At 53.3% G+C, this 19,173-nt stretch overlaps 1 protein-coding gene across 7 annotated transcripts; it reads left to right on the top strand.

The window, feature by feature from the left end:
* The first annotated feature begins 2,632 nt into the window (after window positions 1-2,632).
* Window positions 2,633-18,793, top strand: RNF44 (ring finger protein 44). Of its 7 annotated transcripts, none has more exons than XM_081135123.1 (11): window positions 2,633-2,706; window positions 13,230-13,381; window positions 13,559-13,769; window positions 14,172-14,339; window positions 14,729-14,905; window positions 15,005-15,166; window positions 15,256-15,380; window positions 15,615-15,702; window positions 15,790-15,911; window positions 16,058-16,157; window positions 16,364-18,793. In XM_081135123.1, exons 2-11 carry the CDS (start codon window positions 13,275-13,277, stop codon window positions 16,424-16,426), a joined length of 1,323 nt encoding a protein of 440 aa, XP_080991249.1. In that variant the 5' UTR covers window positions 2,633-2,706; window positions 13,230-13,274; the 3' UTR covers window positions 16,427-18,793. The 7 variants fall into 7 exon arrangements, with proteins under 7 accessions (XP_080991249.1, XP_080991250.1, XP_080991255.1 ...); XM_081135124.1 differs by lacking the exon at window positions 2,633-2,706 and adding an exon at window positions 3,229-3,595; XM_081135129.1 differs by lacking the exon at window positions 2,633-2,706 and adding an exon at window positions 8,776-9,080 and having other exon boundaries at window positions 13,589-13,769; window positions 14,732-14,905.
* Window positions 18,794-19,173: the final 380 nt, after the last annotated feature.

Genomic DNA, 19,173 nt, shown 5'->3' with positions numbered 1-19,173 from the left:
GATTAACAAACAAAAACCAAACGATAAAAGACACCCGTATGTTCGCTGCAGCATTATTCACAGGAGGCAGGACACAGAAACCGCTAAGTGTCCATCAGCAAATGAACGCATAAAGAAAATGTGATGTATAGTGGGATATTACTCAGCCATTAAAAAGAAGGAAATCCTGTCATTTGTGACAACATGAATGGACCTGGAGAGCATCATACTAAGTAAAACGAACCAGACAAAGACAACTGTTTCATGATCTCCCTTACATGTGGAATCTTAAAAACAGTTGAATACATAGAAACAGACTATAGAATAGTGGTTGCCAGGGGCTGGAGTTTGGAGGAAATGGGGAGATGTTGGTCAAAGGGTACAAAGTTTCAGTTGTAAGATTAATAGTTTCAGAAGTCTAATGTACAGCAAGGTGACTAATTTAAGGATATTGTTCCTATCTTATTTTTGAAAGTTGCTATGAGAGTAGAGCTTCAATGTTCTCACCATAACAACAACAACAAACAGTAATTATGTAGGCGAAGGACGTGTTAATTGACTTTATTATAGTAAACATTTTGCAATATTGTACAGCTTAAACTTACACAATGTTATATGTCAATTATATATCACTAGGTCTGGGGGTGGGGGGAGACAGACTGCTAATACAACAGGTTGGATCTCAAAAACATGATGCCATGAAGAAGGCAGCATTTACACAGCCAGCCATTTTAATGACACGAAGTTCTAAACACATAAAACATCTACAGTGACAAGAACCAGATCAAGTCATGTCTGGAGGGGACTGACGGAGAGGGAAAGAGGGAACTTTCTAAAGTGATGAAAGTGTTCTGGATCTTTATCAGGGTTTTAGTTATATGGAGGTATACATTTATGAAAAATTCAGTAAGTTATACACATAAGGTTTGTGCATTTTACGGTATAAAGTGTACACTAAATTAGGCCTTAATGTAGTTCTAATTTTTTTTTTTTTTAGGAAAAATAAATGTTTGCTGAAGAATAAACCAGAGTGACGTAGAAAGCAGGCTCTTCTTCATCTACAAAATGGGCATTACAGCAGAACCCAACTCAGAGGTCTGTTATAAAGATTAATCAAGTAATGCAGTCAAGCACTTAGCACAAGGCAAGTGATAGACATGCACAGGAAGTACCAATTCAGTTACACATCAGGCTTCTTTCATAGCCACTGAATAGAAATCCTGGGCCTTGTCACTTTCTAGCAAAATCCCTCGCCTCACTGTGCATCTGTTTTCAAATCTATAAAACAGGGATAATAATATTCCCACACTGGGTTGTTAGATTTTAGGAATACCTATGTTAATTCATGTTAAGCACTTAGAATATTGTTTGGCTTGTGATAAAAGCTCAACAAATGAAAGCTTTAAAAAATAGCCCTGGCCAGTGTTGCTGAGTGGTTAGGGCATCAGCTCATGCTTGGAGGGTCCTGGGTTAGATTCCCCCTCAAGGGCACATACCTGGGTTGCAGGTTCAATCCCTCTCCCAGTAGGGGTGCGTGCAGGAGGCAACCAATAGATGTGTCTCTCTCACATGAATGTTTCTCTCTCTCCCCTCCTCCCTCCCACTCTCTCTAAAAATCAATGGAAAAAATATCCTCAGGTGAGGATTAACCAAAAATTAATAATAATTTGGTCCCAGGCTCTATGAAGCACGCAGGGACCTTTCCCCAGCCCCTTTACCAAGGCGCTTTTCCTTGCCTCTCTCTGTAACTTGTTTCCTGAACCCATTTCTTCTGTGGCTCACTTCTACCTCTGTGACTTTCTAAATAAACTTTCTCATGTAAAATAATAATAAAATGTTAGCCTCAAAATAGCAGGCCTAAGCAGCAGGGGGGCCCAGTCCTCCGCTGAGAAAAGGGGGCCTCATGGGACATCCTCTGGGAGGGGAGGTGTTCAGGAACTACAACTCCCAGTATGACACGCCCAGAGTGGAGCATGCTGGGAGTTGTAGTTCTCCCCGGGCTTAATACACCCGAGGATGCCCTGGGGCCTCCGGATGCCCAGCCTGAGCAGGTGTCCACCGTCCTCTGATCCAGCCTCGTGTAGTGATGGGCATACGTCTCCTCTTGACACCGAAGCCTCCCAACTTCCCCAAGGAGGTATTAGTGCTCTCATTTCGCAGACGAGGAACTGAGGCTGAGGAAATGGCCCAAACGGGAGAATCAAGATCGGCTGACTCCGGAGTGCTCTTTGTATACGGATCCCTGCCTCCCTATCCGAGGCTGGGGAAGAACGACAAACTCTCCCAGAAGCAAAGGCTCTTTGAAGGACCACGGAGTCATACTAATTTTACAGACGAAGAGACGGCATCAGTCACTAATCCAAGGTTACACGGACGGTAGCCGGCGGTTGGAACGCCAGGCTCTGGACTCTCCGCCCTTTGCCGCCGGAAACTAAGTGGGCGTGGTCGAGCCCCGCCCCGCCCCTTTCCACCTCCCGCTTCCGCGCGCTTGGTGTAATCCAGGTAGTTCCATACGCGCGGGAGCGGGGGGGAAAGCTGCGCAGCTAGCGTGGGCCCCGGGCGCGCGCGCGCTCCCAGTGGTGAGGTCCGCGGGCGGTTCCATTGCGCGGGGCCAAAGGGGGGGCCGCGGCAGGCGGCGCTCGTGCCGCAGCGGGACCGGGACCCCGGGCTGCAGCGGGAGCGACGCGCCGGCCGCCCGGTGGGGGTGGAGCCCCGCCGCGGCCCCAGGTAATGCCCGGCCTGGACCCTGCGCCGTGCGCCCCAGCTGCAGGGACTGCGGGGACGGAGCGATAGGGGGCGGCAACGGGCTGGCCGAGGAGCGCAGAGACTTCCTGCGAGGCCTCTGCCTGCATCCGCAGGACCAAAGCTCGCTGTCCCGGGTCACTGAGCCAGAGCCGCTCCGCTCAGCAGTCCGCCCGCTAGGTCCAAGTGCCCCTTTCGGAAGCCCCTGGGAACTACTAGTCCCAACGTGCCCTGCGCCTGCCCCGAGCGTAACCCCCCGCGGGTCCCAGCTTCAGCTGGGGCCCGGGAGTCTGGGATAGCGAGCTGCAGTCTTTCCTCATCGCGTCCGTCCTTTTTACTGGAGCTCCTTGTGCCAGCCCCTGGGGAGCCAGAGCGTCCTGGTCCTGCCCTGGAGTGGCTGCAGGTCCGGGAAACAGACCACTGCGCCCCAGTGCCGTCGTTACTATATTCAGGATGTCCGATCGCCTGGGGGGGTCCAGAGAGGGTCTGTCTTGTCCAAGGTCACACAGCTTCCGTGGCCTGAGGCCCACTAAGCCAAGTCGAGCTGGTGCTGGAGGTTGGAAAGGCGATGTGGACAGGAGGCAGGTGGCAGGAATTCTGTTGGACTCATTCCCTAGATCTGCTATGCGCCGCAGTCCCGTAGTCCCCGGTTTTCACCTCTAGATGATGTGGTGGCGGTACCTGCTCCCTCCTCTGCAGACCCTGGGGGTTCCAGTGGTGAGAGCTGCAGGGAAGAGTACGCCGGAAAGGAGAGCCCCTCCCAGCGCTGTACCCACAAAGCTCCCACATCCAAAGGCAGATCTAGACCTGGAGAGTGGGGCAGGTACCCCCAAAGATGCACACATAGTGAGAAAGCCACTGTTGACTCTCTGAGGTATGTACTCTTACCCCATTTTACACCTGGCCAAACAGCCTCACAGAGGTGGTGACTTCCTCAAGGTCACAAAGCTAAAAGGCAAAGCTGTGGTCCAAGCCCACACAGGTTGGCTTCAGAGGTTCTGTTTTTAATGATCAGTGTATTTCTGCCTCCTTGGTAGCCTAGATGAACAACATTGTTGGCACATGCTAAGAGCTCAGTAAATGTCATCTGTCACTAGTGTTGTTATCCATGTCCTGATTTTACAAATGAGAGACTGTGAGGCAGACAGAGGCTAAATAACTGACCCACAGTTTCAAAGCTGGGGCCAGAGAGCTGCAGACTTGAGCCCCAAACCTGAGAACACCATTACAGACACCTCACTCTCCCCCTATCTGATCAAAGGTGATTCTTTTTTAGGGCAGTCAAAGCTTGGGGCTCAGATATGAGGGTGGTGTGTTTAGGCCTGTCCTGAGCTGGCTCTACGAGGCTGTGCTGTATGCCCCTGGATGATTCCTCAATCTCTCTGTTCTGCCTAGAAGACTACTCTGCCCTGCCACTTTGGACGGTTTAAGGGGTCTTAAAAGAAAGGAGTGGGGTACTTTCTGACCCTGAGGGAGGGAGGGTGGCAGCCAGCTGTACAGGCTCTTAGGCCAGTGAAGCAGGGCAGGGCCCCAGCAGGAACAAATGACCCTGCCTTCTTCCTGCCCAAGTAGAGTCCCTCCCATCTGCAGAGGAGGCCTGGGGGTGGGAGCTGGAATGTATATCCAGTGCTTTGCACTTGGAGTGATCAGGATTGCATCCCCCTGGCGCTTATTCACCCTGCGGTCTAGAGCCACCCACTAGTCTCTGATCCTCCCTGGTCTCTCTCCTCCTGCCCCAGGACATCTGTGCTTTTATTAAACAGTCCTTGGGGACCTGTGTTGGTATTTGAGTGGCATGAACCAGGCTTAAAGTGAGATTAGAGTGTGATCCCAGGTTTACCCCTTGATGGCTATATGATGGTGGGTGAGTCATATTTCTTCTCCCCTGAGTTTCCTCATCTATAAAATGGACAAATGCTGGTGCCTAGCTCTTACGTCATTGGAAGAAACAGTAAGCCAATGATCAGGACAGGACTTACCCAATCCATGCAGGAGGCCCTAAAACCCCGATTTCGCCACAGAACCTCATGGCAGACGCCTGGGCAAGGGTGAGCCACCCCCACCTATGGTTTCTGGAACCCACTGGACTATACTTCCGGGATCTGTGGCAAGGCGAGTTACTTCCTGAGTCACCTTCCTCATCTGTATGATAAAAGTAGTAGAACTGGCCTTGAAGTGGGTGGGGTGGGTTGAGAATGAGAGATGCAAGAGGTAAGCAGGCCACATCCCCACAGGGGTTCCAAAGCATAAGCCTTGTCAGAGAACCTAAGGGGATTTCACAGGAGAGTCCAGATTTCTCGCTTCTCTGGAGGATCTGGTAAAATTAAGCCTTCTTCCCACTTGCTCCAGAGTCTGCATGCACTCAGGAAAGGTTTTTCAGGTTAGGGGGAGATATGTTGTTGGCCTCTGGCCCTGGGGAGAACCAGAGGGGCTGTGGGCATTTACTAAAGTTTGTGCATGAGAGAAGACAGGGCAGGGATTTCCTGGCCCTGTAGCATGAAGCAAAGGTCAAACTGAGAGCCCCTTCCTTGGGTACCCACCACCCAGTGTGGGCTAGGGTAGGGGGCATCCCCAGGAGATAGCCTTCTGCTGTCCTGACACAGTGTGATGACAGTCGTGCTGTGTGATGAGGAAGCCAGAGCAGTAGACTGCCAGAAGACAGGTCAGGAGGCCCCAGGAGGTAGGCGGGCTGTGGGCTGAGCCCTAAAGGTTGAGCAGAGTTTTGCCAGAGGTTAGTAGTAGAGGGGGTTGAGGATGTTTTAGGCAGAGCAGATGATACAGTCAGAGGCTTAGTGGCTTCTAAGTAGGTATCTGGAGCGTGGCTGAAGAGTTACTTTCTGAGGGTGTGGAATGGGAAGGTTTCTAACTGTGTGTTCTGGGGCAAGTCATTTCACCTCCTGGAGCCACAGATCTTCACCCATAAAGTGAGGCTAGTGGTATCTGCCTCCCAGTGGAAGGCTGGATATTAGTGCCCTTAAAAATTCTGAATTTCCTGTGCTGGCCAGTGTAGCTCAGTGGTAGAGTGTAGGCCCTCACACTGAAGGGTCTCGGGTTTGATTCCCAGTTAAGGGCACATACCTAGGTTGCAGGTTTGATCCCCAGGCCCAAGTCAGTGCATGTGTGGGAGGCAACCAATCGATGTGTCGACACATCGATGTTTATCTCTCTGTCTCTCTCTGTCTCTCTCTCCCTACAATGAAAAAAAATATCCTTGGGAAGGATTAACAGCAACAACAAAATTCCTTCAGGCCAGAGAGGAGTGTTGAGTGATGGATTGTGGCACAGCTGTGTGCAAATTAAGTGGCATGAAGTGAAGGCCAGGGTGCACTGAGCTCTGAGTTCAGAGATAGGGGAGTTCAGTACAAGCTGAAGACTTTGCAGCTTCCTGTAAGAGGTGAGATGGGAGCAGGGTCTCAAAGGGCAGAGAAGAGGGGTGGAATGGTAGAAAGAAAGAGAGAGGGTGTCCCCAGTAGGAAGGTGGCAGGCAAGGAAGGCCAGAAGGTGCTCCACCATGGTTGTGGGAGAGGGTTGGGTAGAGGTGAGCCTGAGAAGTTTGGTGGGGGAAGCTTAGTGAGAGCACACCTGAAGGCCAGGCAGCAGGTTCTATCCCTGCACAGCAAGCAAGGCGTTGTCTTAACAATGTAGGCACCTTTGAATGTGGGGAGGATTTTTTCATTGCTTTTGCATAGTGGGAAAAACAAAAGGTTGGAAGGGTCATGGAAGAAGAGAGAGGTGATAAATGGTTAGAAAATGCCATCAATCACCCTGTACATCCCCATCTATTCTCATACACACATTACTGTTAACTGTGATGGAGAGAGTTTGGCTTTTCAGGTACCATCTGTAGTAATGCATCATGAACTTGATCTCCTGTGCCTAGAGATCTGCAGGCAGTACCATCTTCAGTCATTGTGTTGCTGGCTGTATGTACATCCTCGATGCTAAACAACACTTCGATAAACACTTCCTCAAACTTCTGTATTTTTCCATTGGATACCTTTCCTAAAGGGGGATTTCTGACTCTAAGAGATCAGAAGTTTTTAAGGCTTAAAAGACTAAAACCATACTCTTTGACAGTAATTTTCTTTAGACTTTTCAGTAGGTTAAACTGTATAGGGTTTTTTAAAAACAGCAAATGTAGCCCTGGCCATTGTCACTGAGTTGGTTGAGTGTCATCCCATGCACCGAAAGGTTGCTGGTTCAATTCCCAGTCAGGACACGTGCCCTGGTTGCTGGCTCAATCCCCAGTAGGGGGTGTGCTGGAGGCAGCTGATTGATGTTTTGCTCTCACGTGATTTTTTTTTTCCTCTCTCCCCTCCCTTCCTCTCTCCCTAAAAATAATTTTTCAAAAATATTTAAAAAATAAAGTAAAAGAGCAAATGTACAAAACCATGTACAATAAAAAGTCTATCCTCCTGACCCAGTGGTCTCTTCCAGTTCTCCCTGAGGACAATTGTCCATTTCCTATATATCCTTCCAGAAATATTCTGCAGGTATTGTATATATCTAATTAAAAATATAGATATTGTTATAGCATCTTGCTTTCAATTTTTATTTTGAAATTTTTTTTAAAAAAGTATACCAGAGAAGCATAGGAAATGCCCCCCCCCCAGTTGCCCACCACACGTTAACATTTTGCTCTGGCATCTCTTAGGGCTGCCTTGGAGGTAGCCCTATGTCAGTGGAGCACCATACAGGAGAGTCAGTTATTGATTATATACATACACCATTCTTTTTTGTTGTTTTGTTTTATCTTTTTTCTTTTATTTTATACACCATTCTTTATTGTGCCTGCTCCCAGCTCTTGGATATTTAGGGTATTAGTGATTTTTTTGCTTAAATAATCAATATGGAGATAATATCCCACTTTGTATGTCTTCCTGGGAAAGGCATCCAGTCAAAGGAGGAAGCTTGGCTTTGGCTTAGGTTTAAACACCTGCTCAGCCACACTTCCCTGGCTGTGTGACCTGGGGTCAGTGACACCCCTGTTGATCACCTACCCATCTGTAAAATGGGCAGGCTGCAGAAATCCCTCTGTCGCATAGCCAGCTGCTGGGAGTACAGTAGAAAACTAGACTTCATTGGGCTTAGTTACCCAATTCCCTAGGCCAGAAGCAGCTGGAGCGCCAAAAGACTGCTGCTCTAGCTTCAGATTGTTACCCGCCCCTTTCCCTGGCCATGCTGGGGGCGGGCCGCTTAAAATGTCTCTGTGATGTCAGCGTGAACAGGACCAATCCCCCTGCAGATCAGGCGATAACTTATTTGCATGGGCTGCTCGCTATTGGTCCGTTAGGCAAATCCAGGGCGTCCCAGCTTTTTAAAGCCGCCGCGTAATTTAAACAAGGAGATGCAGGGAAGCCAGACCATGATGTCATCGCAGCACAGTAGCTCTTGGGGCTGACGTCATATCTGGGGAGGTTGTCGGCCCAGGGCTGTTAGAGCTTTCCTCACCACTCGGGCTGGCCTAAGAGGACACCCTAGCCTGGTCGAAGATCGGCCCCATTGTACTTCAGTATCCCAGGTGTTGCCCTGTCTCTAAGGTGGGAACCATGACATAGTAAGTCCGGGCTTCGGTTCTGTCGGCGGGACCCATTTCCCCGGCAAAGAAACTGAGCCTCAGAGGGGTGAGTGGCTCGCGAGTTTGCATAGCAAGTTTAAATTGCAGCTGATTGGTCTTGCCCACCTCGGAGTCTCCCTCTTTAAGTCCAGCCATGTGGCCCCGCCCCTTGCCAATAATGGCTGCGGTCCCTTTAAGTGCGAAGGTGGGAGCAAGGAGGGTATTTTTTTTAACCTACCAAGATGGCGGTCCATTAATCACGTGCCTAGTTTCAGCGAGTGATTGATTCTCCCGGCCCCCGTGGGGCGGAGCTCTTAGCGTGGGGCGGGGCTGACGCGGGCTGCTGCCTGCTACTGTTTGCCCGAACCTCCCGGCGCGCCCCCGCGAGGCCCCCTCCCGCCCGGCGCGCGACCCCGCCGCTTCGAATGTTGTGAATCAAATGTTGGGTTTGTTACATTCCGCTGGCGCCGCGGACAGTTCTTAAAGGGCCAGCCGCGGGCAGCTGCGCAAACCTGTCCGCGTCCTGCGCCGCCTCCCGCTGCCGGAGGGCCTGGGCCGAGAGAGGCTGAGCGCGCGTGGGCCTCGCGAGGTAGACGCCAGCGGACAGACAACAAAGAGAGAGGGCCCCGGAAGGAGCCGGACTGCCCCCGGATCGGGGGGTGGGGAGGGGAGCATATTGTTCCGCAGGGCGGGGGCTCTTAAAGGGTCCGGGCAGCCCCCCCCCTCCCACCACCACCCCTTGCCCAGCTTGGCCGCCCTAGATCGGGAACAAAGGAATCAACGTGTGTCCAGGCGGCTGAAGGTGAGTCGGGGCCAGAGCCCCCAGCTCCCGATTTCCGCATCCCTGGAAACTGCTGCCCCCTCCCCTGGGACTGGGGGCTGTGATATATATAGCTGGCTCCGCAGGGGTTAATCACCGGCGGTCCGGAGGGGGGCGGCGAGACCTCTAGGATCAGAGACACCCCCTCCCAGAGACCCCCCCAATGCCTGGACGAGTCTCCCTTCTCCGGAGTCTGAGCGCTGCGGTTGGAGAGGAAGGAGCCGCCCCCTCCCCCTGCCGCCGCCGCCGCCACTTCCTTTGTTGTTGCTTTTGTCTCACGCGGAGCACATGGTCCGGGATCCTCGACTCTTAAAGTCACAGCGCTCTTGCTCAGACGCCGCAGTTTGGCCTCCCGCCTCCCTTGTCCTTCCGAGCGCGGCACAAAGCAGTGAGATGGGGACGAGGGAGGCCCCTCTCCGGGCGGGTGTCCACACCTTGGCATCTCATCCCCTGGGAGAGGTAGCTGAGGAAACTTCCCGTAGCCCCGCAGTCTGTACCTGGACCGCGTTGAGGAGGGAACACTGGTTTTCTACCCCACTGATGTGACCACCTCGATTCTTGCGTCTGTGTCCTCTGGTTTCATTTGAGCGCTCTGGGAAGGAGAGATTTCCATCCCCCTTTTACAGTTGTGGCAACTGAGGCTCATAGAAGCAAGAGATTTCCTTGAGCAAGGTCACCCAGGGAGTCCCCGCTGGCCAAGCAAGGACTGACTCCTGGTTCCAAGTCTGGCTATTCTGGCCTATTTTGGGGGGGTGAGGGAGAGAAGGGAATGGGTTTCTCATCCTGCTTAGCTAACTCATGCTTTGCTTATCTGCAAAACAGCACCTGGGCCCAAGTGACATGACATGGAAGGGACTCCCTAGACCCAGATAGGGGTAACTGCTGGGGCATGGGAAGTAGGAGGTGGGCATGGATGCAAGGTGGGGTGCCTGCTTCCAGGCAAGATTGGATTTAGGGCTGGGACCCTCAAGATCCATTTACACAGACCTCATTGAGAGGACAGCACAGAGGAGTGTGGAAGGGCAGAGCAGCTACCAGGTGGCCAACTCTGCTCTTTGACCTTGAGCAAGTTGCTAGCTCTAAGTCTGAGTCTCCCTTGACTCTCTTTCTCTCCACAGTAGGGTGAGTCGCAGGCGACTTCAAGAAAGCTCTCCTGATCTCCTTTAGGGCCTGGAATACAGAGTTGGGATTAAGTGTTTCTTAGGTTTGTTAATGTTAGTGAGAGTCAGGAGTTGGAAGAATCTGGGCCCAGGGGCCCAGCCATGACCAGTTTTGTCCCTCTCTGGCTTTGTAGTCTAGAGCAAGTTACTTGCTTTCTTTGGGTCTCAGTTTCAACTATGAAGTGGGTGTGTCCCCTCTTTGCTACCTCTGTTCCTAGTAGGACTTCAGGAATCAAGCACCTCTCCCTTGCCAGCTGGGACATTCCCTAGGCAGGCATATTTCGGAGCTACTGCCTGCAGAGCTTGAAGTGGCCCCTGATTTCTGCTTGGAGGGTAGGGGTGGAGGTCAGCCTCTCCTATTTTCTATCAGTGATTGTAAACACCTAAGCTTTACAGACCACTCTTACCAGGACCTGTGAGCAGTCCTTGCCAGTCTACTGGGAGGTGGTCATTGGGCTGTTCCCATTTTACAGATAAAGAAGCTGAGACTCAGAGAGGGGAAATGATGTGCCCAAGACTCTGGCCAGAAGTCAGGGTGTCATGTGTGAGAATGTAGGGGTCAACACTGTCATCTTTTCACCATTGTCCATAGCTGAAGCCCCTTCCATCTGCTGTTTTGGGTTCTCAGCTCCTTATTACTTCCCTTTCCAGAGAAGTGGGTGTCTTTGAGGGGCTGACCACAGAACAGATTCCCATGAGCCTGGCCTCTGTGGGGTCCACCCCCTGAGCCCTGATGCTGCCCAGATTTCAGCAAGACAGCCTTGCACAAGAGTAGTGGTTGAGGCCACTGCCTGGGTCGTGTCCCAGTACACTTACAAGTTCAGCTGACTGGCCTTGGACCTCGCCTCTTTGAGCCTCACTGTGCCTATATCCAAGGGTCGCTATAGGACTCATCAATATGGCATATGGGAAATACTGTAGTTGTTGTTACTATTCTTCATCATTAGGATTGTGAGTTCCCAGGATCTCTGACGTCAGTTAGAGCAGAGGTTCCCAAACCTGACTGTGCTGTAGAAACTGCTGGAAAATTTGGTTAAAAAATCTAGGTGCCATTGTTGCCCAACCCTGTAAAGATTCTGATCCAGGAGGTCTGGGCTTGGCCAGGAGTCTGTTGTTTCAGTTACTCAAAGGTTTCCTCTGAGTCTTTCTTGGCTTTTATTTGCTAGGCTGGATTGTCAGCAGGAATCAGGGAAGCTGTGTTTTTACATGCATGTGTAAGGATGTGTGCTTGGCCCACACCAGGGATCACAAACCCAGTCACCTATGGTGGGCAATTGGGGAGTGGTCCTGGGGTGGCTCATGCTCCAAGTAAGGGGAGCCAAGTGGAAATGAGGGCCCAGTGGAGCCAGATTTTCTGACCCCCTCTCCTCCAAAGGCCAGATTTGTATGTAGTCTCCCAATTTTGAATCATTGACACTAACCACTACAACAGACTGGCTTTGGCCCTGAGTGATTGATTCTCCAGTATGCATTGCCACACTGGGCCTGCCCACCCCTCTGCCAACTGGGTTGGGCAGGACAGGTGTGAATTCCAGCTTCCGCTTCCTGACTGCCTTTGGCAGGACAGTGTCCTGTCAGCTGGAGAAGAGCCTCCCTTGCAAGCTCATTTTGAGAGTCAGGGCCTAGGCTTCAAAGACCAGCACAAAGGAAATGTTTTTGCCACTGTTGGCAGGAAGGAACGGTGCTGAGGGGACAGTATACCGCCTCCTGGCTGTGTCAACAGGGAGGTGACACTTAAAGTTGGGTATCAAGGATGCCTAGGAATTTTGTCAACTGGAGAAGGAGCAGAGCAGTGAGGGCCTCCGTGTGACAGGAACAGGAAAGGCCTTCAGCTTTAGGGGCCTGACATTTCAGAGCTTTCCCTGCCGGGGCCTCATCCCAACCTCTGGAGTTAATAAGTAGTCCCCCCAACTTGTCCCACCTGAACCCCCAGGGAGGGAAGAGACCTGCCACACCCCATTCCTGCATAACTTCCTCCTTTTGGTTCTGGCTTCCCCTTTTTTCTCAGCAAGCCCCACCTTCCACTTGGTGGGGCCCCCAGAACAAGCGCCTGGCTGCATTTCAGACCTACCTGACCAACCAAGGTGGCTGGCTTCCTTTAACACCTCCTGGGAAGCCCCTGGGCTGGACTGCTCCCTTCGGCAGCAGGGTGCAGTGAAAGGCTTGTGGTCAGCCCACCTCCCAGCTTTTGACTCTTGGGCAAGTCCCTTTCTCTCTGAGCCTCAGTTTTCTCTTCTGTAATATGGAGCCAACTATATCTTTTTTGAAGAATAGATGAAGTCATACATGGGTAGTCACTGTGGGAATGGGTTATGGAAAGAAACAAAGGTACAACCAGGTCTCTACCTACATAGGCCTCAGCTAGAGAAGGAAGGGAGGTGGCCCACTAGAACTTTGTCACCTGGGGACAGACTTGCCTTGGACTAGGAGCCCCCGAGGGCAGGAACTGGGTTAGAAACTCTTACCTGGCAATAGTGGAAGGAAAACTGGGCCCCAACCCTGATTGGAATCCCCCTGAGCCAACCAGATGGAAGGGAGGAAGCTGAAGTCCCCCCAGGAACCCTACCTGCCTGGAGGCCAGAGCTGTAGACCCTCACACTGGAGTGTGCCCTGAGGTCCCTACACTAAGGGAGCCTTACTGGAGCCATCTGGCTCAGAAGCTTGCTGGCCAGCTCTCTGAAACTTCTACAACCCTAAGGGAGCTCAGTCCCATTTTGTAGAGCAGAAGACTGAGGCCTGGGCTTTCAGTAGGCCAAGCCTATCCCCGGTCTCAGCTCTGAGCCCCAGTGACAAGAAGAGGGCCAGAACCAGACAGAGTGCATGTGCACAGGACGCACAGGGTGGGAGTGGGGGCAGACATCGCCTGCCCCAGAATCAAAAAGCAGGGGTTTGATTCTGTCTCCTGGACCCCTAATGGGGCAAGTGTCTGGGTTACTCTGTGCTTCAGTTTCTTTATCTTTTTGACTCCTAGGGTTGTGAGCCCCAGCCCAGCCCCTCCACCCCTCTGCCACCCCTGATGCAACCATGGGCTCTGGCAGTGACTAGGTGGCCACCCTCCACCCCTGTGAGTCAGCGGCGATTGTCTGCAGGACCTGGCAGCACCCCTGCCCTGCTCCGGGGAAGGTAGGAAGGAACCTCCCAGTCCTGCAGCCCCTGGAGCTCCTGGTGCTGGGGCTGTCAGCTTGGGTTGGGGCACAGGGGCCAAGGGTGGCGGGACACATGCCCTGAGCTTTCTTCCTTCCCCAATGGGTAGTGACCTTCGCTTCTCTCCATGCTCTGTGAATGAGTATCCCCCCTCAGTCCTACCTGGGCCTCCTCTCTGTGGTGCAGCCCTGGCCATGAGGGCCTCCTGCCTGCCCAGGATGAGCACTTACCCTCCCAGCAGCCTCCGCCCCGAGCACCACACCTCCTTGTAGAGGAGCGCCGAGCCTCGGCTCCTGCCGGCGGGAGCCCCCGAATGCTGCACCCAGCCTCCCAACAGAGCCCGTTCATGGTTGATCTCCACGAGCAGGTAGGCAGAACACCCCTATCTAACGCCCCGGCCTCTGGCAAGCCCATCTGTGAAACAGAAGTGACAGAGCCCTGATTTCACCCTGCTTAACTCATTGCGTATTTAGGGAGCCATTATTAGCCGTGCTTTATAGGTTGGTAAATTGAGGCCCAGAGAATGGAAGGGCCTTCCCTGAGGACACACAGTGGATGAGTGGTAGAGCTGGAAGCCCCTCCCAGGCTCCCAGAGGGTCCTCTCTGCCCTTTGGGACTTGAGGCCAGGAGAGGGCATCCAGGTCTGAACCTAGGTAGGCCCCAGCTAGAGAAGGGAGGGAGGTTGGCCCGGCAGGACTTTCTCATCTGGGGGCAGCATCTCATGGCCAGGTTTCCTCCCTGCAATTCCCGGGTCTCTCTCCACCCACAGGTACACCAGGGACCCGTCCCTCTGTCCTACACAGTCACCACAGTGACGACCCAAGGCTTCCCCTTGCCTTCAGGCCAGCACATCCCTGGCTGCAGTGCCCAACAGCTCCCAGCATGCTCCGTGATGTTCAGTGGGCAGCACTACCCGCTCTGCTGCCTCCCGCCCCCGGTGAGTGAGGGCCTCCACCTCTCATTCACCCCCACACCCCCATCCCCACCAGAAGGGCCAGCATAGGCCAGTGGCAGAACTACCAAGCTTATGACACCCATCCAGGTTGTCAGAGCGCCTCCTGGGTTCCAGGCCATAGCCCTATACGCCCATTGCCTGCCAGTGGGAGCCCCAAATGCTGCACCTAGCCTCCCAGCAGAGCCCATTTGGGGTGGTAACTGGGCCTTAAGAGTGTAGTGTCCTGCCTGGATGGCCTAAGCCAGGGATGGGGCGGTCAGTCCAGGGGGCTTTAGTGGGGACCTGTTGCTGAATGGGGTGGCCCCTGGCCCACGTCACAACCATAGGTCCAGCCCAGAAGAACATGTTCTAGTTCCTGCCCCATCTCTCAGCAGCTGATCCAGGCGTGTACCATGCAGCAGCTCCCTGTGCCCTATCAGGCCTACCCCCACCTCATCTCCAGTGACCACTACATCCTGCACCCCCCACCGCCAGCCCCACACCCCCAGCCTACCCACATGGCGCCTCTGGGGCAGTTTATATCACTGCAGACCCAGCACCCGCGTATGGTGAGTCTGTGCGCGATGGGGCCGATGCTAGAGGAGGTGGCATGGGAGCAGGGGCTTCCCTGTCACTGACTTCAGCTGACCCACCCCTGCCTCTTCCAGCCCCTGCAGCGGCTGGACAATGATGTGGACCTTCGAGGGGATCAGTACCCTCTGGGAAGCTTCACCTACTCCACCTCTGCCCCAGGCCCAGCCCTGTCCCCGTCTGTGCCCCTGCACTACCTGCCCCACGATCCCCTGCACCAAGAGCTGTCCTTTGGTGTGGTGAGTGCCATGCCTCTCCCCACTGCTCTCCCCCAGGCTTTGGGGCCATGGGAGTCGGGCACACCGGCTAACCTATCTACCTCTCACAGCCCTATTCCCACATGATGCCACGGAGACTGAGCACCCAGAGATACCGCCTGCAACAGCCACTGCCCCCACCACCCCCACCACCACCTCCGCCACCGTATTACCCCAGCTTCCTGCCCTACTTCCTGTAAGTACCAGCACATCTGCCCCAGAGCCATGGTGCTCTGTTCTCCAGGGGCCTCCAGTGGTTAGACCAAACACAGCTCGTGGGGTCCCGGAGCCTCAGGTCATCTGGCACCCCCAGCAGACCACACACACATACCCCAGCTGGGCCTTCCTCTCCTACAACATCCTGGGGCAAACACTGGGGCCCCAGTACCTACTCTCCTTGACCCTGGACCCCCGTGCCTATCTCCCCTAGCTCGATGCTGCCAATGTCACCAACAGCAGTGGGGCCCACCATCAGCCTGGATCTCGATGTGGATGACGTGGAGATGGAGAACTATGAGGTCCCCTGGAACCCTGTCCTGGGAGGTGGGGGCTTGGGGACCTCCAGCCCAGGCCACTGCTGACCCTACCCTCCTGCCCATATGCAGGCCCTCCTGAGCCTGGCGGAACGACTGGGAGATGCCAAGCCTCGAGGCCTCACCAAAGCAGACATCGAGCAGCTTCCAGCCTACCGCTTTAACCCAGACAGCCATCAGTCCGAGCAGACACTGTGAGTGCTGTGCCCCATCTCCTGCCGTCTGTGAGCATAGATGGGTTGCAAAAGAACCCTTTGGGGGGGAGGGGGGGGCTCATGCTCTGCAGTGACCCTTCCGTCAGCCATCAGCACAGAGGTGACATTCTGTGCCGTCCTCCCAGGTGTGTGGTCTGCTTCAGCGACTTTGAGGCGCGGCAGCTGCTCCGAGTTCTCCCCTGCAACCATGAGTTCCACACCAAGTGTGTGGACAAGTGGTTGAAGGTAATGCAGCCCAGGCCACTCCCAGGTGTTCCTCAGGTGGTGAGGGAGGAGGGTGTGGGCTCGGGGGCTTCCCTTCTCATCCTTGTCATCATCCAGAAGTTCTGGCTAATTCAGGGGAATGCGTCCCCACCAGGCAGCAGAACAGACCCAGGTGGGATGGGGGACAGGTAAGAGTGGGGTCTGATATGCAGCTGCTCCCCCTGCAGGCCAATCGGACGTGTCCCATTTGCCGTGCTGACGCTTCCGAGGTGCCCAGGGAAGTTGAGTGAGGCCTACAGCTGCCCATGAGAACCCTGCCCGAAGCTCTGGAAACTTGGAGGGGATGGGGGACCCAGGGAGGATGGGGAAGGAGTGGCCCAGGCCTACCCCATCCTTCCCACCTGTATCTCCAGAGCTGGTGCCAGGGTCAGGCCCAAGAGAAGCCCCTGCAATAAGCCCCTGCATTTGCCAAGCTCCAAAGACTCCATCCCCAGTCTGCCTGCCATTCGCCCGCCACGGAGCTGCCTGAGTGTCCCTAATTCAGTGTCCCATTTGCCCTCAGTTGCGTCTCCTTTTTCTGACAGCACTGGGAACCCGGGGTCTGTTCTCTTATTGTGGCTGGTGGAGATCCTTGGCCCCAGGATGGACAAAGGGGCACAGTCCTGGGTCACTTGGTCTCTTGCACTGAAATTGCATGCCCTCTTCCCAGGTGGCACTGACAGGCATGGTCAGACAATAGCATAAGGCCATTTCCTGAGACCCAGGCCTGGGTCCTCTGGTCTTGGCCCCAGTCAGACTCAGGCAGCCAGCCCTACCCAGCCTGCTGTGAGGGGTGGGCCTTGCTCCCTAGAGGACTCTCACCCCAGGCACAACATTCCAGCCACACCCCCAGGCTGGAGAGCCTCAGAGCCAGCCAGCCTCCTGTACAGGACGGAGACAGGCTCTGAGCCTGGGCGGCACATATCCTGAGGGGCCTGGGCCATGCCAGAGAGAGTAACCTATGTCCTGGTGGCCACTGCTCCCTTTCAGTGATGGGATCTAGAGCCACCCGATGTTCCCTCTGTCATTTTGCATGAACATGAGGAGTAGCAGTTTTTCTTTATTCATTTGGCCCAAAATCGAGTGTAGGATTTGGGGGTGTGGATTTTTAAACAATTTTTCTTTTGGTTAAATGGAGGGTATTAGGGACCAACCAGGAATGAGTGCCCAGGGGGCAGAGAATGGTCTGGTGGTTCCACCTGGTCTACATGCATGTGCGCGGCCAGGGCTGGGCCGGGCGACCGATGGTCACAAGCAGAGTTAGGGGGTCTGTGCTCAGCTGATAACTGCCATGCACTGTACTGCACATGTCCCCAGAGCCTACCGGGACCATTTGCTTTTCAGGGCATTTCTCCCTCTCCAGCCAGGGCCCATCTCCCATCCACCTGGGTGAGTCTCCTCCAAGGAAGTCCCAGGAGGACAGGGACCAGGGAGGGCGTGGGCCTCACCTCCAGGGGCCCCCTCCCAGCCTGAGCCCTGCCCTCCAAGGTCTGGAGGAGGCTCCCTGTAGGGTCTGGCTGAGCTTCCCTCCCTCTCCTTTCTAGTCCTGTCCTGCCCTACCCCCAGCTGGGGTTGCTGCCCAGAACGAACCGCGTGTGGGGCCGGCACATCCTAGCAGGCAGCCCCTGGCGCCTGCTGCCTCAGGGATGCTCCAACCACCCTCGTTCCCCAGCAGCGGCCCTGGCTCCCACCTCCCCCGGCCTGCCATGGGGCCCCATCAGCCTGGCCCCACCCCCGTGGAGAACCCAAAGTCTTACTGTATATAACTCCAGGTGATGTTTCTATATTTATAGCAGCGTTGAAACCCCACGTGTTTTACACAGAGAACCATCCTCTCTGACCCCTCCCTTCCCCACCCCAACAAAAGGTTTCCAAAACCCTCCAGTTCCTGGGGCGGTTCCTGGGGCAGGCGCAACAGGCTCTCGGATTGTGTAGGCTGCAGCAATGGTTCCAGTGAGCAGCTGTTGAGGGGGGCAGGAGGAGAAACAACATTTTAAAAATCATTTTAAAAAAAGATTTATAAAACAATTATTTAGGATGTTTGTGATTTGCCGACCTTGCTATAGATGCCATGTTACCAATGATTTCCTGTGGTGGGGGCTTGTTAATGTTTACTCTTATTTACCAACTTCTGGCCTAGGCATGTCAGTGGGCAGCATCCCCCAGCCTGGCTGGGCCCAGCACCTGTGTTCTGTGTTAGAAAGGTTTTATATATATATATGTAACTACATATACATATATATATATACATATAAATATATGTAATTGGGGGGCCCTGTTCCTTGCACATTTTACAGTTACCTCATTTTTCCCATGTATGTATTTGAGAAAATGCTAATATATAGAGAAAAAAAATGGTTCTTAAAGCTTAAATGTGTGGTTTTTTCCATTCCATTGGATTCACATTGGTTTGTAGCATTTAACATAACTAGTATGTTGTATTATATATATGTGTATACTGATTGAAATTTTTAACAGATTTGTACTTTTTTTAAAATGAAAGTTGCTAGTTCTGCTTGACTAAGTAGTGCAATCATTATTTTTTTTAATATTGTTGCTGATTTCAGAGGGATATTCACTAATAAATGTATGATGTATATCAAGTATTGCCCAAGCTGCCCTTGGCTGCCTGTGTTCTTTTGGTGGGAAGTGGGGCGGGGTGGGGCTGAAGTGGGCAGAGAAGATTGTTCTTCTCAAGAGTACCTCCTGACATAGAAGGGTCTGCCCAGCTGTCTCAACGATAACTTACTCTGCTTCACACACAAATGAGGCAGGAGTCTGTTAACAAGTGACAGGATTCCATTTAACTGGTTTGATGAAGGCATCACTTACTGGTCTGTCATTTAAGTTCTGGAGGTAGGTTCTTCAAGCATGACTGGGTCAAGGCTCCCTTCATCTTACAACTTTGTTTCCAAGGAGTCCTTTCTGTGTGGTGGTAGCTCTAGCTCAGTTTTCTGTAGTTTAGCATAATCTACACGGGAAAATCATTTATCCTGCG

Source organism: Miniopterus schreibersii (assembly GCF_964146895.1).
Source record: "Miniopterus schreibersii genome assembly, chromosome: 4".
Taxonomy (NCBI): Eukaryota; Metazoa; Chordata; class Mammalia; order Chiroptera; family Miniopteridae; genus Miniopterus; species Miniopterus schreibersii.
Note: the sequence above shows the minus strand (reverse complement) of the source record. Positions and strands in the feature narration are given on the sequence as shown.

What these genes read in the sequence shown, in the direction of transcription:
- RNF44 (XM_081135123.1), top strand. Translation starts at nt 13,275, where the DNA reads ATGCAACCATGGGCTCTGGCAGTGACTAGGTGGCCACCCTCCACCCCT. An exon ending in TCTGCTGCCTCCCGCCCCCG is followed by an intron (nt 14,340 to 14,728) that starts GTGAGTGAGGGC and finishes CCCATCTCTCAG; the next exon opens with CAGCTGATCCAGGCGTGTAC. An exon ending in TGGAGATGGAGAACTATGAG is followed by an intron (nt 15,703 to 15,789) that starts GTCCCCTGGAAC and finishes GCCCATATGCAG; the next exon opens with GCCCTCCTGAGCCTGGCGGA.